Source organism: Tachyglossus aculeatus, chromosome 11 (genome assembly GCF_015852505.1).
Source record: "Tachyglossus aculeatus isolate mTacAcu1 chromosome 11, mTacAcu1.pri, whole genome shotgun sequence".
Lineage (NCBI taxonomy): Eukaryota > Metazoa > Chordata > Mammalia > Monotremata > Tachyglossidae > Tachyglossus > Tachyglossus aculeatus.
Window position 1 is genome coordinate 56,640,069 of NC_052076.1, and position 27,634 is coordinate 56,667,702.

Below are 27,634 nucleotides of genomic sequence, written 5' to 3' on the forward strand. Positions count from 1 at the left end.
TGTGTCACACCCAACAGAGGAAATAGCTTCCCTGAGGTGTCAGATTCCCTTTATTACTCTATTTATTTATTTATTTATTTATTTTACTTGTACATTTCTATCCTACTTATTTTATTTTGTTGGTATGTTTGGTTCTGTTCTCTGTCTCCCCCTTTTAGACTGTGAGCCCACTGTTGGGTAGGGACTGTCTCTATGTGATGCCAATTTGTACTTCCCAAGCGCTTAGTACAGTGCTCTGCACATAGTAAGCGCTCAATAAATACGATTGATTGATTGATTGATTGAGGGTAGGTGAGAGAGTCCCCCTCTAGCTAGTAAAACTCTAGTTTCCTGAGACAACTCCCACACCTTCCACCCTGCCACACCATCCCCTAAAGTCTGGTGTGATAAAAAAAAATCCAAGACCCAGAGACTCTGGGTCGAATGTGGCACACCCTCCTGCTGGGAATCCATCAGGCCAGAAACAGAGAGATCCTTCTCAGGCCCTGGGCCTCACCCTCAGAGACAACAGGTGGAGGAACAGGAGCCAGAGGCTTGGACAGTTGCCTAAACGCCTAAGACAGGGAGCCCATTTCCTCAGCTGGGCTCTTTTCACTCTAGAGTGGATGCCTCCTGCTCAGTGGCCCCCACCGCCCCCAAATGGGATGGGCAGATGCCTCCAACCTCAGGCTGAGCTGCTGCCTCCCTCAGTCTTTTTTTCCTTCCTCTTGGGGGGCAGGGGAAACAGCAAGGGTCAGCTGCTGGGGAGATTCCAGAGGCCTCACAGTTGGATAAGGAAGAGTCCATCGAAATCAGTTGAAGAAAATTTCCCAACAAATTACCTCAGAGTCTTCCAGGGACTAGTCTCCTTGGTGAACTGGATCAGGACATTTTCCTCAGGCTCCAGGCTGTGCAGAGAGAAAAAAGTAAGTGCAGGACAGCTCTCCCTCCCAAGATATAACTGAACCCCAAGATTGGTCCCTAAATGTCGATTTAGAGGACAATAATGGAGGGAGGCTTCCCCAAGACCACAGAATCCCTCATCTAGGAGCAATGTCCTTGCTAACTGCCTGTAATTAAAAATGAACACTTTACATGCTTGTCTAGTGAATCAATCATCAATAATGCTATTTATTGAGTGCTTACTGTGTGGAGAGCACTGTATTAAGCTTCTGGGACAGTACAAGTCAGTATTCTTTTCTATTCACCGGCACAATATGTTAATCATCCCAGGGGAGGAGGTGAGTTGTAACTGCCAAGGTTCTGTAGGAAACTGCAATCCCCTGTGCTTTCAATCTAATTCCCCTAAATAGTTAGCTTCAGAGAGTCCAGAGAGGGTAAGTGATTTTCCCAAGGTCACATAACAAATTTCAGCCTAAACTGGGTCACCCAAGGTGAGGTGTCGCAGGTTATTAAGTCACACAATAATAACTGTGGTATTTGTGAACCTCTTATTATGAGCCGGGCACTGTACAAAGTGCCGGGGTAGATACAAGCAAATAGGGTTGGATAGAGTTCCTGTCCCACAAGGGGCTCACAGTCTTAATCCCCATCTTACAGATGAGGTAATTGAGGCACAGAGAAGTGAAATGACTTGCCCAAGACCACACAGCAGACACGTGGTGGAGCCGGGATTAGAACCCAGGTCCTTCTGACTCCCACTATCCACTAGACCACACTGCTTCTCACAGTGGAGTAGGGACTGAAGCAGCTGAGTCACAGCTGTTCTGAAGGGAGATCGGGGTCTCAATGAGGGCCTGGAGCCTAGGAAGATAATGTCCATGAAATACAGATGGGGAGGTAGAAGTGAAAAGTAGCTCACCTCAGATGAACTTGGCTGGCCTGGCTGCAGGTAGACAGGGAACGGACCAGGTGCAAAATCCCCTCCTGAGACAGGTGGTTGTGACTCAGGCTACAATGAGAAAACACACAGGCCCATCACTGCCCAGGAGAGATAGGGGACACTCTCAGCCCCTCCCACGGTCTTCCTAAGAAGGTCTACTTTGCAACTACAGCCAACAGGGACATGGCTAGGGGAGTGTGAAGAGAAAACAGAACTCGAGAGAGGCCAGTGAGGGTCTCAGTCAAACAATCCTATTTATTGAATGCTCACGGTGTGAAGAGCATTGTACAAAGCCCTTGGGAGAGTACAATATAACGATATAACAGATACATCCCCTGCCCACAATGAGCTTACAGAAATGCAGTCACAGCAAACGCTCTCTGAGAAGCAGACTACATATCCTAGAAACTCTCAGGACAGAGAACTGGCAGCAACTGAGGCAAACCAGAGGACATAGAAGGGCCCTGGGTTTCTAATAATAATAACAATTATTATTATTATTATTATTGTACTTGTTGAGCACTTACTATGTGTCCAGCATTGTATTAAATGCTGGGGTAATAATAATAATGGTATTTGTTAAGCGCTTACTATGTGCAAAGCACTGACACAAAAGAGTCAGACCCCACATGGGGCTCACAGCTTAAGTAGGAAAGAGAACAGGTACTGATTCCTCATTCTACACATGAAGAAACTGAAACACCAAGCAATTAAATGATTTGCCCAAGGTCTCAGGGCAGACAAGTGGCTGAGGCAGGATTAGAACCCTGGTCTTCCGATTCCCAGGCTCATGCTCTTTCCCTTAGGCCTCACTGCTTCTCTACTACCAGAGCCATGAGTTTCATGATGCTTTTGTGGTGGGTGTGTAGGGTGACCAGGCCATGGCCATTACAGTGAGCTTCTTTGCCAAAATAGTGCCAGCCATGGTCAAGGAAGCTCCAGAGGCCATTGGAAGAGCTATGTGCCACTCCCAAGCCCAGTGACTGAATCGGATTGTAAAAGTTAGTTAATCTGCCCAGTGAAACTGTCCTGCAGCTAACTCTCCTTATCCCAGAATGTGGAGTAACACCTCCTTTGCTTCTCCTCCTCCTTGCCTTTAGGCTGATTTGGAGCAATCAGGGCAGAGAAAGGAGAGGAAACTGCTCACTCACATTTAATAGCACCACAAAACAGCTCAGCGCAACAGCAAAATCGAAACTGGCTGAAAGAGGGTTTTTTCAATTAATGTGGGTACCCTCATCCCAAGGGACAAAGATCAATGAGAGGTATACCTCAAGGGTTGAGAAGCAGCATGACCTATTGGAAAGAGCACGGGCCCCCGGGGTCACAGGACCTGGGTTCTAATCTCAGCTCTGACACTTGCCTGCTGTGTGATATTGGGCAAGCCACTTCACTTCTCTGGGTCTCAGTTCCCTCATCTGAAAATGGGGATTCAATACCTGTCCTCCCTCCTACTTAGACTGTGAGCTCCATGTGGGACCTGATGATTTTGTATCTACCCCTGCATTTAGCACAGGGCTTGACATATAGAGTAAGCACTTAAATATCACTATTATTAGTATTACTGTTATATTGGACAGGGTGGGGATCAGAAAAGGGAAAAGCAAGGACTTCAACTCAGGCTCAAATCTATCTGTAGAGGTCTCCCCTGGCTGGGGTCTGGAGTGATTACTAATTTTGGAAGTCAAACAAAGCATCACCCCGCCTCTGTTTGGTAGAAAGATGAGGGTATCCTGTGGGGAAAACTCTCCCTGAGAATTCCCCAGGACAGGGCTCCTTTCCCTGCTTGCCTGGGCCAAGGACTTCCCCACTCCTGGAGAGATGTTTCCTTCCCTTACTTGAGGGAACCGGCAATGTCCATCTGCGGCAAATGCTCCAAAAGGCACCTGATCCCTTCATTGCCAAGTTGATTCCCAGAGAGACTGAAAGAGATGGAAAGAGACAAGGCAAGACACCAGGTGATGATTCATCCCATGAATGATATTGGCGGCGGAGTCACTGCCATCCCCAGCGAGCATCCGTTGGAGAGGAGTGTCCTCATCTGTAAAATGGGGATTCAACACCTTCCAATCATCTATCAATAGCATTTAGTGAGCTCTTACTATGTGCAGAGCTATATTAGGTGCTTGGGAGACACAAAAATGTAAATACCTGTTCTCCCTCTTATTTAGATTGTGAACCCCGTGGGAGTTGTGTCTGACCAGACTAATTTGTATCTACTCCAGTGCTTGACACATAGTAAGCGCTTAACAAAACAAGAAGCAACATGGACTAGTGGAAAGAGCACAGACCTGAGATACCTGGGTTCATTCATTCAATCGTATTTATTAAGCGCTTACTGTGTGCAGAGCACTGTACTAAATGCTTGGAAAGTACAAGTCAGCAACAAAGAGAGACAATCCCTCCCCACAACGGGCTCATAGTCTAGCAGGGGGGAGAACCTGGGTTCTAATCCAGGCTGTGTTACTTGTCTGTTGTGTGACCCTGGGCAAGTCACTTGACTTCTCTTTGCCTCAGTTCCCTCATCTGTAAAATGGGGATTAAGAGACATGGACTTTGTCCACCCTGATCAGCACGTATCTACTCCAAAAACTTAGTACGTGTCTGGCAGGCAGTAAGTGCTTAACAAATGTAATTTAAAAAAAAAACATAATTAAGGGGACTGAGTGCCTGGTGCCTTGTGCCATAGCATCGAGTTCTGAACAGCCTCTAACTCAGCTGGGACCCATTTCCACCCCGACTCTGACACAGCACCTTCCCAGATCAGGTCCAGCCCCATCCCTGGCTCAGACTCAGCCCCTCCCCTTGAACTGCCCACTCGCTGGAGAAGATCAGAGGCAGACCAATAAAAATATCTTCAGCTATAAATGGCAACGTGTGCTCCATTCTAAGCCAACTGTGTTAAAGCTTGGGGTGTAACAGAGGGGCAAGGGATTGCCTACGAAGGCTAATTCCTGCAGAGAAATAAATCTAACTCCAGAGAAGTGCAGGGACAATGCACCAGGAGCCAAAGAAGTAGAAAACAAAGTCAAGAAGGGCAGACGTCCTTTGAAAGATAGACACAGCATGGCATCAACATGGCATTAAGCCTTAGGCGAAAGCTAGAGTGTCTGGACTTTATATCCCAGAGATGATCCCTTAAGCAGTTTCATCAGCAGCACTCTCTCAGTAATAATAATAATAACATTAGTAATAATAAATGTAGTATTTGCTAAGCGCTTTAAGCACTGGGGTGCATACAAACAAATTGGGTTGGACACAGTCCCTGTCCTATGTGGGGCTCACAGTCTCAATCTCCATTTTACAGATGAGACCCAGCAGTGCTGAATGTATAGCCCGATTGACTGATTGATTAGATTGTGAGTCTCAGAACCAGGACTAGGTCTGATCTAATATAATAATAACAATAGTACTTGTTAAGCACTGTTTTAAGCGCTGGAGTACATACAAATTAGTCAGGTTGGATGCAGTCTCTGTCCCATATAGGGCTCACACTCTTAATCCCCATTTTACAGGTGAGGTAACTCACCTGTAAGGTAGATACAAATTAGTCAGGTTGGACACAGTCCCCGACCCATATAGGACTCACACTCTCAATCCCCGTTTTACAGGTAAGGTAACTGAGGCCTAGAGAAGTGAAGTGACTTGCCCAAGGTCACTCAGCAGACTTGGGGCGGAGCCAGGATTAGAACCCATGACCTACTGACTCCCAGGCGCATGCTCTATCCACTAAGCCATGCTGCTTCTCTGACTAGATCTGATGCTATCTTTCTCATACCTACCACATCACTTAGTATACTGCCTGGCACCTAATTAGTGCTTTGTAAATACTATTATCATCATCAGCCTCTACGGACCATACTTAACATCCAAAGACAAGACGCATCACAAACATCAGGCGACTAGCATAGACACATCACACCACGACTTTCACAACACATGTGGAAAATGGTTGACAGCAGGATATCTGAGCAGGCACTCTAAGCTGAGTTGAAATTAAGAGGGCAACCTTAAGGGAAGCAGACAGAAGAGACATTTCAAAACACGGTAGAGCACAACCTCAAATGATGCTACGTAGCAATGGATGTTTGGGAGGAACAGAGACAAAACAGCCACGAGGACAACCGACGGGAGTGGCAGACGGCTCCAGAGATCATGCTACTAACAGGCAGAATCAAAGCCGGGGGCACGAAAATAAATCCAGCAACAGAGCAAAGGATCGTCTTTACAAGTGTGCAGCACGGAAGCAGTTGTTGTCATCTGGTTGGCTTTATCGTTCACGTCCGAGTACAAGGATCCAGCTCGGTGATGGTCCACCAGGCTAGCTATGGACATGGATAAGACGGACATTTCTAGAACTCAGAAAGAACTCACTCCCCAAGGCCCCTCCAAGAAGGCAAGCTCTTTTTGCATGGAATGTCAATCACTTCTGTTGTAATCTCCCCAGTGCTTAGTATAATGCTCGGCACACAGTAGGCACTACTTACTATGTGCAGAGCACCGTTCTTTGCACTAGGGAGAATACAACAGAACTAGTAAAACGTTCCCTGCCCATAATGAGCTGACACACAGCTGACAAGTGGTGGAGGTGGGATTAGAACCCACAGCCTCTGACTCCCAAATGCTTGCTCCTTCCACCAAGCCACGCTGCTAACCCTGGCTCCGCCACCTGTCTGCTGGGTGATCTTGGGCAAGTCACTTCCCTTCTCTGTGCCTCAGTTCCCTCATCTGTAAAATGGGGATTAAGACTGTGAGCCCCATGGGGACACAGACTGTGTCCAACTTGATTAGCTTGTATCAACCCCAGTGTTTAGTGCAGTGCCTGGCCCATAGTAAGTGTTTAAATACCATAAAAAAAAATGAGGGAGTTGAGAGTGAATGATCAGAGAAGGCTCTGTGGATGGCAGTGTCCACAGAAGAGCGGCTAAGAGAATAGAGCCCTGCATTCAGAGGGGCAGTAACCCCTGGGTTTAAGCTAGGAATACATATAAAATAAGGGGTAGGCTGTTATTCCTGGACCTGATTTGGGATTCCACTTATTCTAATCACCGTATCATTCTATATCAGTCCTTTCCAATCAATCAATCAGTCAGTGGTATTTACTGAGCACTTAGTACGCATGTGCAGAGCACTGTACTCAGCCCTTGGGAGAGGACAATACCATAGAATTAGCAGACACGTTCCCTGCCCATTATGAGTTTACAGCTTAGAAGGACGAGCCTACTAAGAATGTTACAGGTGCAGTTGCTGTTGAAAGAAGTCTTTACTGAAGTAAACACCGGCTCAAAATGTTTCTTGGGGGTGGGAGCACTTGGGGACAGGGATGTGTGTGGGGGGGGGCTGTGTGTGTGTAAAACTTGCCAGTTCAGAGATCCGCTTTGGCAGGGAGGGAAATGGGCATTTGCCATTCTTCCAAGCCTCAGTATCCAGTGAGTACAGGTACAAGCCTGGAAACTGAATTCCAGATGTTTCCTTTCATTCAATTATATTTACTGAGTGCCTACTGTGTGCAGAGCACTGTACTAAGAGAAGCAGCATGGCTCAGTGGAAAGAGCCCAGGCTTTGGAGTCAGAGGTCATGGGTTCGAATCCCGACTCTGCCACATGTCTGCTGTGTGATCTTTGGCAAGTCACTTAACTTCTCTGGGCCTCAGTTACCTCATCTGTAAAATGGGGATTAAGACTGTGAGCCCCTGATCACCCTGTATCCTCCCCAGCACTTAGAACAGTGCTTTGCACATAGTAAGTGCTTAACAAATGCCAATTATTATTATTATTATTATTATTACTAAGCACTTAGTACTGTCTCCTGTGCCTTTCCAGGTTGCCAAACCTAAGTCTTGGGATGGTGGCAGCAGACTAAAGGGGGAGATCTTGGGGTGGACTAGTGTGGAGGCCCAAAGGAGTCCCTACTCTGGCTGTGCATTGCCATGGACTGTAAGCTCATTGTGGGCAGGAAATATGTCTCTTTATTGTTATATTGTACTCTCCCAAGCACTTAATACAGTGCTCTGCACACAGTAAGTGCTCAATAAATTCGATTGACTGACTGACTAGGCCCCAGGGCCCTGAAGCTAGAACTGGGCATCTGATCAAAAAGAGGCCTTCCTTCCCTAAACCCTCATTTCCTTTTCTCCCATTCCCTTCTGCACCACTTGGATTTGCTCCCTTAGATCACGTCTCCCTCAGCCCCACATCATTTAGCAGCTTGGCTCAGTGGAAAGAGCACAGGCTTGGGAGTCAGAGGTCATGGGTTCTAATCCCAGCTCCACCACTTGTCAGCTGTGTGACTTTGGGCAAGTCACTTAACTTCTCTGTGCCTGTTACCTCATCTGTGAAACGGGGATTAAGACTGTGAGCCCCATGTGGGACAACCTGATTACCTTGTATCTACCCCAGCGCTTAGAACAGTGCTTGGCACATAGTAAGCGCTTAACAAATGCCATCACTATTATGTACATATCCTTAATTCATTTATTTATATTAAAGTCTGTCAATCAATCAACTGTATTTATTGTGGGCTTCCTGTGTGCAGAGCACTGAGCTAAGCTCTGGGGAGACAGTCTCCCCCTCTGGATTTTGAGCTCATTGTGGACAGGGGTCTACCAATTCTGTTATATTGTACTCTCCCAAGAGTTTAGCATAGTGCTCTGAACACAGTAAGCAGTCAATAAGAATGATTGACTGATTGAGTGAAAAGAGACAGGAAACGCCGCAAGCTCTCACACACAAAAGTGCACTGATGGGGCGGCCAGGGCTTGAAAACGGTTCTCTGAGGAAAGCTTCAGAGACACACCACACACACACAGACACACACCCGCCCCCCGAATTTGCATTCACAGCCCCACACCCACACCCAAAGCCACTTACTCCAGTTGACTGAGGTGCTTGCAGAGCTGCAGGGTTTGAAACAGCCGCTCCACATGCTCCTGGTCGAGGCCACAGTCAGTCAGCCTGGGGGAAGAGGAGGACACACACAGCCTCAGTGCAGCTGACATGTTATAATAATAACAATAATAATAATGATGGCATTTGTTAAGTGCTTACTATGTGCAAAGCACTGTTCTAAGCGCTGGGGAGCATACAAGCTGATCAGATTGTCCCGCGTGGGGCTCACAGTCTTCATCTCCATTTTACAGATGGGGTAACAGGCACAGAGAAGTGAAGTGACTTGCCCAAAGTCACCCAGCTGACAATTGGCGGAGCCAGGATTTGAACCCATGACCTCTGACTCCCAAGCCCGGGCTCTTTCCATTGAGCCACGCTGCTTCTCATCAATGAAGAGCCCTGAGGAAACCGAAAATTAAATAGTCCTGCTTTCTATTCCCAGGGCTTCCTTTAAAGGTCACTCAGTAAACATCTCTGATGAACGTACTGTTGCCTTCACTGTAAAGAAAGAGAAACTGAGGCTTATTCCAAATTCCATGGGGAGACGGGAGCAGAGTTGGAGACAGACTCCCTGACTTAAAAGCCCCTCCCCACAAGTCACCTCAAATCAGGAACCCTGGCACACCGGGAGAGGGACAGATATTAAGGGTCTCTACAGAATGACCACATCTTTCTTCTGCTGCCTCCGAAGTGTCACTCTCCACATCCTGCCCCACTGGCACAAATTCTAGGCCTCTGCCAACCCTGAAGGGGAAGGGCAGAGAAGAACTGTAGGGCTGCACTGCTGATACGGCTAAACAGTCCATGTGGCCCTGTTGACCATGTCTGACTGGATGTTAGAGCCAATGCCCGGATCTTCCAGTGCTTAGAGCAGTGCTCAGCATTTAGAACAGTGCTTGCCACATAGCTTAACAAATACCATTATTATTTTCTCCTTACCTGCAGGACTTCTCTGCTCCCTTCCCGCCAGTAGCAAAAGACATCAAAGCCCACGTTCTTGACCTAGAGCAAATACAGATCATGGTGAGCTACTATTCCCAGGGGTGGTCAGATTTCTTGAGGCATTTGACCTGTCAATTTCTGAGGGAAGCCCCACCCACAGACATGCCACTGCCCCACCCATTGCCGTGACCACAGTGCCACCACCAATTCACCATTTTCCTCCAACCCCTATTCCTGAACAGTTCAATCCCAAAATGTGCCTCCCACATCCTGGGTGAAGCAAATGTGGGAAAGGCTCCGCTTGTCCCTGGATGCCACAGTGGGGAGGAAAGGGGACCAAATTGCTGCTGTCCAGGTTTCCATCTCTGTGGCCTCCAAGATCAAAGACTCACCTGACCTCCAGTTTCCGGATTCGCCTGCACAGGCTGAGGGATTTGGCCAACAGGAAGGGGCAGTTTGGCGACAATGAGGTCTCGTCGATCCTGGAGGGACAGATGGCAAGAGAAATCAGACAGACTGGTCTCTACAAAGGCAATTTAGTGAAGCAACATAAATAATGTCAGGGAGTCAGGCTCTCTCCTGCCACCAACCCATCCCTTCCGGCCATTTGGACTGAGGGTAGGTAAGATTGCAACGTTTCCTATCCCGTGGGTATCACACCATAACAGACACATTTGGTGATGACAAGAATTTTTTTAATGATTCCAGTTTAATTTTGGTTTTCAGCTCAGTGAAAAAGAAGCAGTGTGGTCTCATGGAAAAAGTAGGGGCCTAGGTTCTAATCCTGGCTCTGGCACTTGCCTGCTGAGTGATTTTGGGCAAGTCACAAATTTCTCTGTGTCTCAGTTTTTTCATCTTTAAATGGGGAATTCAATACCCATTCTCCCTCCCCCTTTAAACTGTGAGCCACATGAGGGGCAGGGATTATGTCTGATCTGACTGTAGTTGATTTACGCCAGTGCTTAGCACATAGTAAGTGCTTAAGTACCACAGTCATTTATACTAGTGAACTTTGGTACTTCCTTTTAGGGCTCCACCTGTGCAAATGTTTTCAAGGAATTATTACTGTGCTCAAAAGTGGCACACCATTAGACAAAAATGTTAGAAATACAGGTGCAGCTGCTGTTCAAATACAGTCATTTTAAGAATTTGCAAAACTGAGGCCTTTCCCCCAGAATGTCAATCCCATACCCTGCTCCTGATATCCACTCAATCAATCCATCAATGGTATGTATTGAGTGGGGATAGGACTTGGGATAGGACAACAAAGTTGGTAGACATGATCTCTGCCCTCAGGGAGCTTATAACTTTTTTTTCCCTATGATATTTGCTAAGTATTTACTATGTGCCAGGCACTGTACTAAGTTCTGGGGTAGATATAAACTAGTCACTAAGTTCTGGGGTAGATATAAACTAATCAGGATGAATATAGTCCATGTCCCACGTGGGGCTCACTATCTTAATTCCCATTTTATCACTGAACCTGGTGAGGGAGACAGACAATAAAATGAATTACAGGTAGGGGAAGTAAGAGAGAATTAAGGATATGTACATATGTGTGGCAGGGGTGGGGTATAAAAGTGCTTAGGGGGTATGGGATTGAAGGGCAGGGGTGGGGCAGAATTAGGGGGAATGGGATGGGGAGATGAGAGGTTAGTCTAGGAAAGCTTCCTGTCCTCCCGGTTCACCTTTGTTTCAGTTCCTAAGGACTAAACTTGGGGGTAACAGGCTGCTAGGTTCACCCACTGAAGGAGAAGCCTGTCTGCTCTAATTGTGAGTGGGACCACAACAGAGACAGATGCCCAGGCTTGACACAGATTTCATGACCAACTTACTGCAGACGTTGCAGGCTCTGAAGACGGGGTAGATAGTGAAGCAGCACTTCTATGCTTTGGTCGCTCAGGGCGTTGCAGGAAAATCTGTAAATAAAGTCAGAGGATCACCAGAGTAGGAGAATCACCCCACGGAACATGCACAATCACAATCAGCTCCCTCCTGTATTCTCCCCGTTGGCCACACTTAAACCCCTGGCCAATCTACCCGCCAATCATATACGTACCAAAATGATTCTCAGAGCCTCAGGGGTGGGAGGTCCTGGATTAAACACTTGGAATACATATCAAAGAACATGTGGGGTCTTTGATCTCAAGAGTTCCCATTGTAAGTATGTAGGACAAATGCACAGCCAACATAGATGAGAATAATAATAATAATAATAATAATGGTACTTGTTAAGGGCTTATTTTGTGTCAAGCTCTGTACTAAGCTCTGGAGTAAATATAAGATACTCAGATCCTACACGGGGATCACAGTCTAAGTAGGAGGGAGAACAGGTATTGACTCTTCATTTTGCAAATGAGGGAACTGAGGCACAGAGTAGTTAAGGGACTTGCCCAAGGTCACACAGCAGGTGGAGCCTGGATTACAGCCCAGGTCCTCTGACTCCCAAGGCTGTGTTCTTTCCACTAGGCCACGTTGCTACTGTGTCATTTCTCCTCTATCTAGAAAATGCTCCGCACTACAGTAGTACAGAGGGAGTTTGGGATAAAGAGGGGAATGAGGCAAAATTAAGTGGAGAGGGAGATTTGGGAGTCATTGAGAATGATCCACTATTTGGTAATCATTTTTTATGGCATTTATTAAGTGCTTACTATGTGCCAAGCATTGTATCAAGCGCTAGGGTAGATATAAGCTAATCAGGTTGGACATAGTTCATGTCCATTATGGGGCTCATAATCTTAATCCCCATTTTAGAGATGTAGTAACTGAGGCCCAGAGAAGTTAAGTGACTTGCCCAAGGTGACACAGAGGACTTGCCCAAGGTGACACAGCAGACAAGTGGCGGAACTGGGATATGTATATATGTTTGTACGTATTTATTACTCTATGTATTTATTTTATTTGTACATATTTATTCTATTTATTTTATTTTGTTAATATGTTTTGTTTTGTTCTCTGTCTCCCCCTTCTAGACTGTGAGCCCACTGTTGGGTAGGGACCATCTCTATATGTTGCCAACTTGTACTTCCCAAGCGCTTAGTACAGTGCTCTGCACACAGTAAGCGCTCAATAAATACGATTGAATGAATGAATTAATTCATTCATTTTAGACTGTGAGTCCACTCTTTTAAACTGTGAGCCCACTGTTGGGTAGGGACTGTCTCTATATGTTGCCAACTTGTACTTCCCAAGCGCTTAGTACAGTGCTCTGCACACAGTAAGCACTCAATAAATACGATTGATTGATTGATTAATTAGAACCCAGGACCTTCTGACTCCCAGGCATGTGCTCTATCCACTAGACTACGCTGCTTCTCACTAGGCCACACTGCAGGTCAAGAGGGAGGAAAGGTAAGAGAGATAGAGAGAGCCAGGAGAAAGGGAGCACTGAATCCACTAGTCAGGAGTTTCAGTTTGATGCACAGAGAAATGGGTATCTAAACACTTCCGACATATAAGGGTCCAGAAGCCCCCTGCCGCCCTTCCGCTCCCCAGAGCTGGGGAAAGGACCTTGGGCCCCAGAACGGAGAAGCCACCCCTTTTCTACTCACCTAACATCCATCGGTCCTGAGCATTTCTCCAGAGCCTGGCACAGCGTCTGCATGCTGACAGGTTCCATCACACACTCCCTGAGACTGAAGGAGATGCCATTTGAGGGCCCAGAGTTTTCTCTTTGGCCCTGGAGATGGCAGAGGGTCCTCAGGTAGCTGGTTTCCTGATTTCTTGTCCCTGCTTGGATGGGGCCTCTCTGTCTCTGCCCAAATATATCTCCACAGCCTCCCCTCCACCCCACAGGGCCTGTGCCCTGGGCCTGAATCTTCCCAACCAGTCATTCTGCCTCGCCACTGGGACATACATCAATCCCTGGGGTGGGAGAGGGAGACTAGATGGCCTTTAGAGACTTGAGACCCCCTTGGGTGAACCTTGTAATTCTTCATTCTGTTTCAGAAATCCAATCAGGACTCTACTGGCTCTCCCAGCACTGGCTGTGCATTTCAGACAGTGGAATCAAAATAGAGAGAGGGAGATGTGAGGGTCTCATCCGTGCTGCCTGGCGAGCAATAGATAAGAAGGGTTGGAGAAGGGGGAAGAGGGGGATAGAGAGGAGTGGGAGGGATACTATACCAAAAACTCCTAGAGAGCCCCTGCTCCCCAAGAGAAGACTGCAGGTGAGTGGCTGTTCTCTCCGGAGATCCTGCGTCCTGTGTATCCCTTGGAAGAAGGAAAAACTTTGAAAGGAACACCACAATAAACAAGGCAAAATTTTTTTTATGGTACTTGTGGGTCGCATCTGGAGAGTTTCCAGTACTCTACCAGTCTTGACTATGGGAAGGAGAGTCAAGCAAAAGCATATGCTTTCCATTCTTAGCTTGGGCAGTGGCTAGCGAGTGGAAGGCAATCTGCTACAAGTCAAAACTCCCCTGTGCTGGGCAGTGGCAGCATGGGAGAGAGTTGAGGGCGGAGATTTGAGTTTACTGTGCCGAAGGTGGCAACGGTGGACTACTTCTGTATTTTTACAGAAGAACCACACAGTTCTAAAGCACTGGGGTAGATGCAAGTTAGTCAAGTCAGACCCAGCCCCTGTCCCACATGGGGCTCACTGTCTAAGTAAGAGGGAAAACAGGGATTGAATTCCCACTTTGCAATTGAGGAAACAGAGGCACGGAGAAGTTAGGGGACTTGCCCAAAGTCACACAGCAGACATGTGGCAGAGATGGGATTAGAACCCAGGTCCTTCTGACTCTTAGGCCCATGCTCTATCCACTAAGCCATGCAGCTTCTCAATCACCTCTTACCTGGTCCTGCCGTGGAGTGTCACCAGGATGGACTGTTGGCTCCCTAACCTGAAAACAGACAGGAACAGTAAACACCGCGGAGGTTCCATTTTTCCACCTGCCAAGTGACCTGACTGGATAGGATCGCCCGGAGGCACCACTGGATCTTACTATGACTCCTCAATCCCTCAAAGATCCCCCTCGCTGATGCTCTCCCGGAACAGCCAGCCACTCCCCTGCTATCTGGCCACAGAAGAAACCAAGAGACAGGCTCACCCGATGTCCATCCCTGCAATGTGCTCCAAAGTGGAGAAGGCCTGAGCCAAGCAGAATGCGGTTTCCAGCGATGCGTTGTTCCCACTCAGGCTGTGAGGAGAAAAGACTGACTGCATTACAGGTGCTCAAGTATTATCCTTACACTGTGTGCCACTCGTGGGACGGGGACTGTGTCCGGCCTGATGATCTTCAATTTACCCCAGTGCTTAGGATGGTGCTTGGCACACAGTAAAAGCTTAACATGCAACACAATTATTATTAGTGTTACTATCCTCCTGTCTAAAGACGAGACCATTTGTTGGAGTTGAGGGGAGGACTGGGGCCATGACGACAGTGAGGGTCTCTGGGTATTCCCCTCTGATCTCCAATTGTCTTGACAGCTGTCATTTCCCTTACTCTGTTGCCTCTGTTTTCTCATTTGGGAAGTGGGCAGAATGTCACAGAGGAGGAGGATGGAGAGGAGTGCTGGGAGGATGGGCCCAGCTGCAGGCAATAAGAAAGCCCGTAATGGTGTTTTCCTAGAGGGCACACCTCGTCCAGGGGGCAAGCCAGTTCTGAGCGCCAAAAACTGATCAGCCTCAAAAGCTGCAAAAATGCACGTGACCAGCCGGTTGGGGCTGTTTTTTGCCACGATTTTCATGTAATATGTTATCATTGTTTCTCTGAAGGCTGAAATGCTGTGATTCTTGTCTGACCTGGGTTCTAGTGTCAGCTCTGCCACTTGCCTGCTCCATGATCCTGGGGCAAATCACCTGACATCTCTATGTCTCAGTTTTCTCATCTGTAAACTGGGGATTAAATACCTGCTCTCCCTCGCCTTTAGACTGGGGTAGATAAAAGGTATTCAGGTCGGACACAGTCCCTGTCCCAACCAGGGTTCACATTCTAAGTATGAAGGGAAACAGTTGTTTAATCCCCATTTTATAGATGAGGAAACTGGGGCACAGAGGAGTTAAGTGACTTTTTTTGTATTCACTCAATTGTATTTACTGAGTGCTTACTGTGTGCAGAGCACTGTACTAAGCACTTGGGAAGTACAAGTCGGCAACATATAGAGACGGTCCTTATCCAACAATGGGATCACAGTCTAGAAGAGGGAGACAGACAACAAAACAAGTCATGCTTACTATGTTCCAGACCCTGTAAAAAGCGCTGGACTTGACCAGGGTCACAGACGAGGCAAGTGGCAGAGCCAGGATTAGAACCCAGGTCCTCTGACTCCCAAGGCTATGATCTTTTCACTAGGCCACCCAGCTTCTCAGCATGTAAAGCTGGAGAAATAGAGCCTGGATTGTGATAAGGCTGCGGTCAGCTCCAGAGATGGGGAGTGGAGGTGGATGGTCCTGGCTCTCAGGACCTGACTGAAAAGGTCTGCCCAAAGCCCAAAGGAGTAGCAATTCCAGTGGACGCCCTGACACAGACACCCGTCACTTACTTTAGAGTCTTCAATGCACTTAAGCTTGGGAGAAGCAGAACCAACATCTGGATGCCTTTGTCCCCAAGTGAATTATTAGATAAGCTAGGATGGTCAGAAAGAAAAATATTTATCAATAGAAAGACAAGATAAAATATTTATCAATCGAAAGCCAAATCCCCCTCCTAAATGAAGCTCCGGTGGTTCTAGGGAGTTCCAGGGCATGGGTTGTTACCACCTTCCTCGTCCACCCCATCCTCCTCCACCCCATATAGCATTGTTCCCCTGTTGGGAGTGATGACGGAAAAATGCAGGGGGAAGTAATGCTGCTTGGACGGCTTGGCCCAGCTCTGTGCGGTATTTGAAACAGGCCCAAAACTCAAAAAATGAATAAAATAAAATCCACCACTTGGTGGCCTGGTGGAGAGATCCTGGGCATAAGAGTCAGGAGATGGAGGTTCAAATCCCAGCTCTGTCACTTTTCCACTGTGTTACCTGGGGCAAGTCACTTCACTTTCTCCTGGCCTCAGTTTTCCCAAAACCTGTTCCCCCTTCCTCTTAGGCTGTGAGCACCAATCCCAGTACCTAGCACAGTCCTTGGCACATCATAAGCACTTAAGAAGCCATACTTATTATTGTTATTATTATTATCATTATTATTACCTTATTCTAATTTGGCTAGCCACCCACTCATTCTTGCCTAAGGCCCTACCCTGGAAGTATGGGACTGATCTGGGAGAAGCACAAAGGGAACTGGGTTGTAGAACTGTGACTCTCCCAAGCGCTTAGTACCGTGCTCTGCACGAGTAAGCATTCAATAAATACGATTGAATGAATGAATGGATGGATGGATGACGATGAGGAAACTGTGACCCAGAGAAATTAAGTGACTTGCCACAGTTACACAGCAGACGAATAGTGGAGATGGGATTAGAACCCAGACCCGCGCTCTTTCCACTAGGACCATTCATGGTCAAGGGCTCTGCAGCAGGATGTGAGGATGATGGGAAGGGAGTGGAGGAAGGCACAGGAAAGGAGGAGGGCAGCATTGATGTGAAACAGACATCGCAGAAGTTATGCAGAAACCTATTCATCCATTCCCCAGCCTATACCAGCCCTTGGAGAGGAGATTCCACTCCACACTAGTCCATTAGGCTGGAAGCTGCCTGAGGACAGGGATCATATCTATTGGCTGTACTGTACTCTCCCAAGTACTACATTTCTCTGCACACATTAAGTGCTCAACAACTACCATTGATGGATGGACTGACTGATTGACTGAATTTGCTGAATTGCTGATTGAATTTTCTGATTTGCTGTTTTTATTCACCTTTCCCTCAGCCCCAAAGCACTTATATCCATACCCGTAATTTATTTATTTAGATTAACCTCTGTCTCCTCTTCTAGACTGTGAGCTTGTTATGGGCAGGGAATGTGCCTACCAACTCTGTCACACTGTACTTTCCCAAGTGCTTAGTACAGTGCTCTGCACACAGTAAGCACTCAATAAATACAATTGATTGATTGACTGACTTCATCCCCGCCTCCAGCGAGCCCTGGCAGCAATACTCACTCGAGGTCAGTGAAGTGGTTGTCTTTGCTCAGCACCTGCTCCAGCTGCTGCAGATTCCTGGGGCTGAAGTCCCAGCCGGTTAGCCTGCAGAAAGCAAAAGCCAGCCATTGTCACCCTCCACCTCTTCAACAGGGGCTGCGTGGTAAACTTCTGGGAGCTAAACACTGGGCTAGATACCATTTACAATTTGGCATCTCATGGTCCTTATCCTAGTAGTGTCTTAGAATCAAGTTCTAGGCAACACAGGTGAGGCATGGACAGAATACATCACCGGCCAATTGTTAAATAGATGATCAACTAAACAGTCTTTCCAAGGGCCTTTTTCTGCGGTATGAAGTATTCCGTGTTGGGTTCGTAGCTTGGGCACGAGTCATTGCTAGGACTACGACATCTTAAACAGTGCAGTTTCTACTGAAGCTGGGGAAACTGAGACCTGGAAGGGGCAGAAGCACAATGACAGAGGAGAAAGAGAGCACCCTGTGTTTTCGACTGCCTCAATCTTCTAATGTGGCTGCAGGGCAAAAGCCCTGGGCCTCTCTTCCTGGGGAGACCAGAAACCACTTTCTGACATTTCAACTCCTGGGATCCAGAAGTTGAACTAGACTCATGAGGGAAGGCCAAGAACAAATAATGGGAAATTCCTGAAAAACAGGGATCATGGTACCTTATTGTTCTGGAGATCCTGGACAGTGGGTCTGGGGTGAGTGTGGATGATTGGCTCAAAGGAACTGCAGCCCTGCAAGGATACACACACATACACATAAACACACACACGCAGAACTGAACACACACCCTTCCCACTAAGGGGGTGGGTTGTAGTGTTCCAGACCACATTTTCCTGGTGAAAAACCCTGCATTCTGCAGCTTAAGCCCCTGGCCTCCTGGCCTGGCCTCTGAAGAGACAGGCCTGTGGAATGACATCCTTTCAAAGGCCATAAAATAGTAAATTCCCCCTTTCCTCAAATTGAACCACCGCTTTTCCTTTCCTCAGCCCTGGTTGAAAGAGGACCACATGTATAACAATAGCCCACCTGCCAAAGAGTCACACACTGCTGTTTGTTTGAGCCCCAGGGGCTTGGATGGAGTGGTGGGAGGTAGGGAGAGAGAGAGAGAGAGAAAGAGAGAGAAAGAGGAAGAGAGAAGAGAGAAGAGAGCCGGGGAAAGAGAGAGAGGGGGAGGGGGGGAGCAGAGATAGAGGGGGACAGAGAGGAAGACAGAGGGGGAGAAAGGAGGTGGAGACAGGGAGAGATGGGGAGAGGGAAAGAGAAGGAGACAGAGGGAGAGAGAAGGAGGGAGAGAGGGTGAGATGGGGAGAGGAAGAGGGTGAGATGGGGTGAGGGAAAGGGAGGTGAGGGAACGGGATGGGGAGGAAGAGGAGGAGGGAGAGTGGGAGGAAGAGAAGGTTGGGGAGATGGGGAGAAAGAGAGAGAGAGAGAGAGGGAGAAAGCAAGAGCAGCAGCGACCAGTGTTCCCACCCCACTCAAGGAAAGAAGGAGCTGGGACCTGTGTAGAGAAACCAGGTCCCCGATTGGGCTCTACCTGGGAAGAGTAAGTTCCGCTTCATGGTTTCCAGCAAACTTGAGGATGGTGGTTTTAAGCTGGAGGCTGCAAAGGAAGGGAAGTGATCAAGGAGATGGAGTTGGGTTTTACTTAGTGACAGTCTTCAGAATTCCACTTAGAAGTCGAGAATACTGGGGCTGGAAGAGATCTTGGCAGATCACCTAGCTCATGCTGCTGCCTCTGAAGGACACATCAAACTATCCCAGAGAGATGAAAATGCAGAAGTTTTCCATCCTCCCTTGGAAGACACGATAATGTTAAACAAGCCATGCTGATGGAGAATTCTTCCTTCTGTTAGCCAAAGTCCCTCTTCCTGGAGACTAAATCGATTTCTTCATTTCCCAGTGAAGCTGGAAAATGGCGATTTCCATTTTCTATATAACAACCCTAAGAGGCATGGTGGGCTAAATTTGGCTCTCAGCATTTCTGTGCCCATACCTGCTGGGTGGAGTCACTAGTGACTGCATCAAGCTTTAAAAATACGAAGCTATGCAGAAAGAATGAGGTTTTATAATATCAATCAATGTTACTTATTAAGCACTTAACTGTGTGCAGCACACCAAACTAAGCACCTGGCAGAGTACAATGCAACAGAGCCACATGTGCCTTGATAAACAGCCTTTTTAATAATGATAGTTAATAATTTTGGTATTTGTTAAGTGCTTACTATGTGCCAAGCACTGTTCTAAGCACTGGGGAAGATACAAGGTAATCAGGTTGTCCCATATGGGGCTCACAGTCTTAATCCCCATTTTCCAGATGAGGTAACTGAGGCACAGAGAAGTTAAGTGACTCACCCAAAGTCACACAGCTGATAAGTAGTGGATCCAGGAGTAGAACCTATGACCTCTGACTCCCAAACCCATGCTCCTTCCACTGAGCCATGCTGCTTCTCTTTGCTTCTATTTGAAGACATTCCCTGCCCATAAGGAGCTTACAGTCTAGAGGGGGAGATGGACATTAATATAAATACATTTATACATACAGAGAAGCAGCGTGGCTCAGTGGAAAGAGCGTGGGCTTGGGAGTCAGAGGTCATGGGTTCTAATCCCGGCTCCGCAACTTGTCAGCTGTGTGACTTTGGGCAAGTTACTTAACTTCTCTGGGCTTCAGTTCCCTCATCTGTAAAATGGGGATTAAGACTGTGAGCCCCATGTGGGACAACCTGATTATCTTGTATCCTCCCATGCTTAGAACAGTGCTTGGCACATAGTAAGCACTTAATAAATTCCACTATTATTATTATTATTACAGATACGAACGTTAAGTTCTGTGAGGCTGAGGGTGGGGTGAATTTCAAGGGTACAGATCCAAGTCACAGGTGATGCAGAAGGGAAAGGGATTTGGGGAAATGAGGGTTTAGAGGGGAAGATCTCTTGGAGGAGATGGGTGGGCACTGTTGTATAATTATAATGATAATAATGGTATTTTTTTCAGTGCTTATTATGCGCCGGACACTGTACTAAGCACCGGGGTGGATTCAAGCAAATTGGGTTGGGCATAGTCCCTGTCCCTTAGAGGGCTCACAGTCTTAATCCCCATTTTACAAATAGGGTATCTGAGGCACAGAGAATTCAAGTGACTTGCTCAAGGCCACAAAGGAGACAAGTGGTGGAGCCAGGATCAGAACTCATGACCTTCTGGCTCCCAGGTACGGGCTCTCTTCTACTACTCCATGCCAGGATGCCAAGCACTCAGTGCTCTGCACACAGTAAGTGCTCAGTAAATGCCACTGATTGATTGATTGATTTCAACACATCATACTGGACCTGGGCTAGGGTTCTTGGAATTTCTATTGAGATTATGGAAAACAGGGGCATAACTGAGGAGGAGGGTTAGGGGGATGACATGACAGAGAGATGGATGCTTGGGCCCTCTCAGCCCTGTGGGTTCTACTTACCAGGCCTCCACCTCCACCACATTGCTGCAGGCATTCACAGTGTTTAGCAAGCAGCAAACACCTTCCGTGGTCAACCCGTTGTCACTGATACTGTAAAAGCACAATTTGCCAATGTCACTGAGGTCCCCACCGAAGAATAAACCTTACTTCCATCCCGAGACAGAGAGAACGAGATAAAGGGTAGGAAATAAAATTTGGGCTTTTTGACACTCAGTTTCTCTCTAGTGTGTATGGGCCACAAAGGAAGAGGAAAGCAGAGACATACCACCAATGGTAAGGCATTCAATCAGCTCACCCCCCTGCCCCACAACCTTATCTCACTGATTTCCTACTGCTGCCCAGCTCGCACACATTGCCCCTCTAATGCCAACTTACTTATATCTATCTCGCTGCCCACCGCTTGTCCATGTCCTTCCTCTGGCTTGGAACTCCCTCCCCTTTCATATCCGACAGGCTACCACTCTCCCCGCCTTCAAAGCCTTATTAAAATCACATCTTCTCCAGGAAGCCTTCTCCGACTAAGCCCTCATTTCTCCTACTGCCTCACCCTTCTTTGTCCCCTATGCTCTTGAGTCTGTACCTTTTAAGTACTTGATAGTTACCCCACCCTCAACCCCACAGCACTTACGTACAGATCCATAATTTATTTTAATGTCTGTCTCCCCCTCTAAACTGTAAACTCCTTGTGGGCTGGGATTATGTCTGCCAACTCTGTTGTTCTGTACTCTCCCAAGCACTTAATACAGTGCTCTACACATAGTAAGTGCTCAATTAATACTATAACTGATTGCTACTTGTGAGTGTGTCCAGGACAGGTTGGATGAGAGAGAGAGAGAGAGAGAGATAGCCCTTGGCTAAGACTTCCAATCAGAACCGATGCAAATGGGGTGTTTTCGCATGCTACTTCCCAGCTCACTCTCTTCTTCATTCATTCAATCGTATTTATTGAGCACTGATAGTGTGCAGTGCACTGTACTAAGCGCTTGGAAAGTACAATTCGGCAACAGATCTTCTCTCCTTCCAAGGTAGCCTTCTAACTGAACCTCACTCCCACCTCCTCCGCCTCCGTCCCTTCTCCCACTTTTTTCCCCGGCCTGGAACTCTCTCCCTCCCGAAATCCACCAGACCACACGGCTCTCCCCGCCTTCAATACCTGCCTAAAATCCCACTTCCTCCAACAAGCCTTCCCGACTACTTTCCAACGTCCAGGCTTATACAAACCCACCAGCAATCTCCAGAACATATTAATTTCCTTATACCCACCCCAAGTACTTTGGAATACATGCTATTCAGTTATTTTCTTGGATTACTCGGTTGGTATTCCCACGTCTGCCTCCCCAGTTCGACCCAAAGCTCCTTGTGTGTGGGGGATGTAGCACTTGCTGGTTTTGTATTTTCTAAGCACCGAGTACAAAGCACAGCGCCCAGTGGGAGCTGGTTAACTGCGATATCTATTAGAGAAGCAGATGAGGTAAGTGACCCCAACCCAGTACTGGACTTACTTGAACCTCCGGGTGATGGTCACGTAGGGCAGGACCTTCATGAGCTCACGGCAGCCGCCATCTTCCAGGTGGTTGCCTGACAAACTGAGTCACGGGCAAGCAAAAAGAGGGTCATCCCCCAGATCGAGTCCAAGATGGACTGGACAGTGGTCCCTCTAGACTGTAAGCTCCTTGTGGGCATGGAACGTGCCTACAGGCTCTGTTGTACTGTACTCTCCCAAGCGATTAGTACAGTGCTCTACATACACTAAGTGCTCAATAATTACTACTGATGGACTGATTGCCTATTTGCTCAGAGTGCTTTATTATCGTGGTTAGTTGGACAACAAAACTTTACCCAACTGAACATTCACCACCCATCATTCCAGCTCCCCATAAGCCCTACTGAGTACCCAGTGGTTAGTATAGTGCCCAGTACATAGTAAGCACTTAAATACAATAACTATTATTACTACTTTTGGAAAGGATATGTCTAGGTTTTCCTTGGCTTTCTTTGGTTTCTTGAATGATCTTTCCCCCGACTCACATTTTGTCTAAGTGTATATTTCTCCTGTTTTCCCTATCAGATTGTAAGCTCCACGTATGCAGGGAATGTGCCTACCAGCTCTGTTGTATTGTGCTCTCCCAGCACTTACTACAGTGCTCTGCACACACTGTAAGCACTTAATAAATGCCACTGACGAACTGATTGCCTGCTTGCTCAGCGTGTATTGTTGTTGTGGTTATTTGGTCAACAAGACTTTCTTCCCCGAAGGAGACTCTCCAGATTAACCCCTCGTGGCTCTTGTCCCACCACTCATTCCAGCTCTCCTTGAGCCCCATTGAGTACTTTCGGGAAGGATACGTCTAGGTTCTCTTCTGTTACCCTCTGCCTCACACTTTGTCTAAGTGTATGTTTCTCCTGCTTTCCCTGTCAGACTGTAAACTCCTTGCAAGCAGAAACCAGGTCTTGTCTTCTTTTTATTCCCCAAGGCAACAAGTGCCTGACTCCACAGACCTGGATACTCGCTTCTGTTGACTGACTGATTAGCAGTGAAGCACCGTCTTAGGCCTTACGGAGAATGGTTAGTTAAGTCAGAGGTACCGACCTACTGGCCTATGGAATTAATCTGCTGAGAGTTCCACCCTGAAAAGACTGTAGGGTGATGCCAGGGAGACGTAGGGAAAAGAGGGAACTAAAAAATCATGGCCAGGCCAAGCAGCATAGCCTACTGGAAAGACCCTTCTGGGAGTCACAGGACCTGGGTTCTAATCCCAGCTCTGCCACTTGTCTGCTGTGTGACCATGGGCAAGTCACTTCATTCATTCATTCGTGTTTATTGAGCACTTACTGGCTAAAGAGCACTGTACTGAGTGCGTGGAAAGTATGAGAAGCAGCATGGCTCAGTGGAAAGAGCACAGGCTTTGGAGTCAGAAGTCATGGGTTCAAATCCCGGCTCTGCCAATTGTCAGCTGTGTGACTTTGGGCAAGTCACTTAACTTCTCTGTGCCTCAGTTACCTCATCTGTAAAATGGGGATTAAAACTGTGAGCCCCCCGTGGGACAATCTGATCACCTTGTAATCTCTCCAGCGCTTAGAACAGTGCTTTGCACAAAGTGCAAAGTGCTCCCCCTTTTAGACTGTGAGCCCACTGTTGGGTAGGGACTGTCTCTATATGTTGCCAACTTGTACTTCCCAAGCGCTTAGTACAGTGCTCTGCACACAGTAAGCGCTCAATAAATATGATTGATTGATTGATTGATAGTAAGCGCTTAATAAATGCCATTATTATTATTATTACAATTCGGCAACAGATAGAGACAATCCCTATGGGGATTAAGACTGTGAGCCCCAAATGGGACATGGACTATGTCTATCCCAATTAACTTGCATAAACCCCAATGCTTAGTACACTGCCTGGTCTAGTCTAAGGAGGAGGGAGAACAGGTATTGAATCCCCATTTTGCAGATGAGGGAACTGAGGCATAGAGAAGTAAGTGACTTGCTCAAGGTCACACAGCAGGTAAGTGGCGGAACCAGCATTAGAACCCAGGTCCTCGGAATTCCCAGGCCCAGGCTCTTTCCATTAGGTCACACTGCTTCTCAACAGAAAGTTGCTTCAGCATCTGGCTTCTCAAGGGAACCTGTGAAAGGCAGCTCCCAACCTCACCAAGCCCCAGGCTGAGGAACATTTTGGTCTCAGAGTGGCAGGCCTGCTTTGGTAGTCAGTCGGTCAGCCTGTCAATTATATTTACTGAATGTGTACTGTGTGCAGAGCACTGTACTACACGCTTGGAAGAGTACAATATAACAATAAACAGACATATTCTCTGCCCACAGCGAGCTTACGGTCTCGGGTTACCACGCGCAGGGACCAACACTCCCGTCCCGAGAGCCCTCAGCCCCCTCCCACCCACAAGTTCACGGCCAGTGGGACCTCAGCGGGCCCAGGAGACCCATGTCAGAACTCACTCGACTTCCTCCAGGCAGGAACCTTCTCTGAGCAGGCCCGCAATCACCTCCGCATGCTGGACACCAAGGTTACACTGTTGCAACCTGCAGAACGGAAGGCAGAACGGAGATGAGAGACGGAGGGGGCTGGGTCTAGGACCAGCATGTCTTCCTCCTAGACAGTGGAAGGTGGAAGGAATGCTGCCTGCCCACTTTTGGGCGATTCGTGCCTGATGCCAGCATGGATGTCACTCAGTGGCTATCTTCCATGCATTCAGTTGTATTTACTGAGCGCTTACTGTATGAGGAGCACTGTACTAAATGCTTGGGAGAGTACAATATAACAATAAACAGACACATTCCCAGCCTACAATGAGCTTATAGTTTAATGGGGCTGCCTGGGAGGGGGCCGGAGGGTGTGGGGGAGCCCAGCCATGGCTTACTGGGAAGGCGTTGAGTGCTAAGGAGGCACTGGGTCTTTAGCTTGGGAAATAAGAGAAGCCCAGACCCCGAAAGTTAAAAGGTTCCAATGCAACCTGCCACGGGAGTATGGACAACTGGATAAATGGATATGCGGTCCCCAGCACCGCCTTCAAGGGAAAGCTGAACAGGCTAACTGCCTTCTTTCTCTGCAGCCCGAAAATGGCATTCTTTGGGGTCTTCTTCGACTTCTGAGTGATGCCCTCCCAGAAAATGGGGCTGCCCCTAGATCTTAGGACAATCCTGTCCCCCTAGACTGTAAGCTTGCTTGCTAATTCTGTTGTATTGTACTCTCCCAAGCTCAGAGGTCTTCCCTGACTAAGCCCTCTTTTCCTTTTCTTCAACTCCCTTCTGTGTTGCCCTGACTTGCTCACTTTATTCATCCCTGCTCCCAACTCCACAGCACTTTTGTACATATATGTAACTTTTTTATTTATATTAATGTCTGTCTCCCCCTCTAGCACTTAGTATAGTTCCATGACCTATCCATTAGGTCTTACTGTCTTGGCAATAAGGGAACAGTTGATGCCATTTGAATCAGTAGGTACCAGGATTAGGGTGAGAGCAAATGGCTCACTTCAATCTCCTTTTCCAAGCACTTAGTACAGTGGTCTACAAATAGTAAGCACTCAATAAATACAATTGATTGACTGACTGATTGCTGGGGCATGACTCTGCAACTGGATAAGTGCTTAGTACAGAGCAGAGCATTTTTAGAGCAGTAAGTGCTCTAAAAATATGACTGAATGAATTAATGGTGCAAATGGAGCGGAAACAAAAGCCAAAAAACTACCCCACAATTGGATAATTCAGTTGCTGATCTACTGTATTAACCAGCAGAGGGATTGGTTGGTTTCCCAAACCTCCAATGCTTGTGTCAGGAGTGTCTGGAGTGTCGAATAGCCCAGGAGAAAGAGTGTCAAGCACCCAATGGGTGGGAATTTCCCCGGCTGCCCCCCGCAGACCTCTCCATGACCCTCTCCTCCTCTGCTCCTCCATCCTCCCTGGAGAGGCTCTCCCTTGGGTTCCCCACTAACCTCCCCCCTCCCCCCAACTTCACTGTAGCCCCTGGCTTTAATGACTAAACATTTTGACTATGCAGCCAGAAAAATTCCTCTTACCTTAGTGTCAGTTTTTTAGTTTGAGGAGCAGTTTCATTTTTATTTTCGTGTCTCTTCAAATCCAGAGATCTGTGAGAAATATACCACAAAATAAAGGTTTGCTATATTAACGTTGAGTGTTAGACTCCTCAGGCTGGAAGGGGACTCTAAATCAGCTGGTCCATTCCCCTGCCTCCATGCCATCCATGGTAGGCAGGTATTACTCAAACCTGGGCCCCTCGTGACTTTCTGTGAATAAACACCTTTAAGTCATCTACTTCAGTGGGCCACAAACCTCATGGCTTGCTTGTTCTCCCTTAGGCCTAGCTGGAATTGCTTTTGCCTTGACGAGAGAGGGAAAGCAACTGGCTACTTTTTGTTTTGCTTTGTTTTGTGGTATTTGCGCCAGTGCTTTGTGCCAAGCACTGTGGTAGATACAAGCTAATCACGTTGGGCGCTATCCCTGTCCCGTATGGGGCTCACAGTCTAAGTAGGAGATTAAAGGTACTGAATCCCCATTTTAAAGATGGGGAAACTGAGGCCCAGAGAAATTAAGTGACTTGCCCAAGGTCTCACAGCAGGCAAGTGGTGGAGCAGGGATTAGAATCTACGTCTTCTGACTCCCAAGACTGTGCTCTTTCCACTAGATGGTCAAGCGCTCTACAGCGGGATGTGAGGACGATGGGAAGGAGGAGGAGGAACACATAGAAAAGGAGGAGAGCAGCATTTATGTGAAACAGACTTATCACAGAAGTTACTCAGAAACCTATTCAACCGCCCCCTCAGCCTAAACCAGCCCTTGGAGAGGATACTCTACTGTAAACTAGTCTGTTGGACTGGAAGCTCCTTGAACCCCAGAGAAGTGAAGTGATTTGCCAAGATCACAGAGAAGGTACATGGCAGAGCAGGGATTAGAATCCAGCTCCTCTGGCTCCCAGACCCGTATTCTTTCCACTAGACCACGCTGTTTCC

The 27,634-nt window shown here is 47.5% G+C and overlaps 1 protein-coding gene across 1 annotated transcript in view; it reads right to left on the reverse strand.

Moving 5' to 3' along the window:
- NLRC5 (NLR family CARD domain containing 5) overlaps nucleotides 1–27,634 on the reverse strand; it is a 68,293-nt gene that overhangs the window by 21,449 nt on the left and 19,210 nt on the right. The window contains exons 12-30 of the mRNA XM_038754337.1: nucleotides 26,684–26,752; nucleotides 25,104–25,187; nucleotides 22,652–22,735; nucleotides 21,150–21,239; nucleotides 19,229–19,294; nucleotides 18,354–18,425; nucleotides 17,690–17,773; nucleotides 16,138–16,221; nucleotides 14,703–14,792; nucleotides 14,448–14,495; nucleotides 13,777–13,863; nucleotides 13,203–13,286; nucleotides 11,487–11,570; nucleotides 10,044–10,133; nucleotides 9,649–9,711; nucleotides 8,692–8,775; nucleotides 3,661–3,744; nucleotides 1,802–1,891; nucleotides 822–887 (exon numbers count right to left, since the gene is read on the reverse strand). Of these exons, the coding sequence (XP_038610265.1) occupies nucleotides 822–887; nucleotides 1,802–1,891; nucleotides 3,661–3,744; nucleotides 8,692–8,775; nucleotides 9,649–9,711; nucleotides 10,044–10,133; nucleotides 11,487–11,570; nucleotides 13,203–13,286; nucleotides 13,777–13,863; nucleotides 14,448–14,495; nucleotides 14,703–14,792; nucleotides 16,138–16,221; nucleotides 17,690–17,773; nucleotides 18,354–18,425; nucleotides 19,229–19,294; nucleotides 21,150–21,239; nucleotides 22,652–22,735; nucleotides 25,104–25,187; nucleotides 26,684–26,752 (1,503 nt within the window). The remainder of the gene's footprint in view (nucleotides 1–821; nucleotides 888–1,801; nucleotides 1,892–3,660; nucleotides 3,745–8,691; nucleotides 8,776–9,648; nucleotides 9,712–10,043; nucleotides 10,134–11,486; nucleotides 11,571–13,202; nucleotides 13,287–13,776; nucleotides 13,864–14,447; nucleotides 14,496–14,702; nucleotides 14,793–16,137; nucleotides 16,222–17,689; nucleotides 17,774–18,353; nucleotides 18,426–19,228; nucleotides 19,295–21,149; nucleotides 21,240–22,651; nucleotides 22,736–25,103; nucleotides 25,188–26,683; nucleotides 26,753–27,634) is intronic.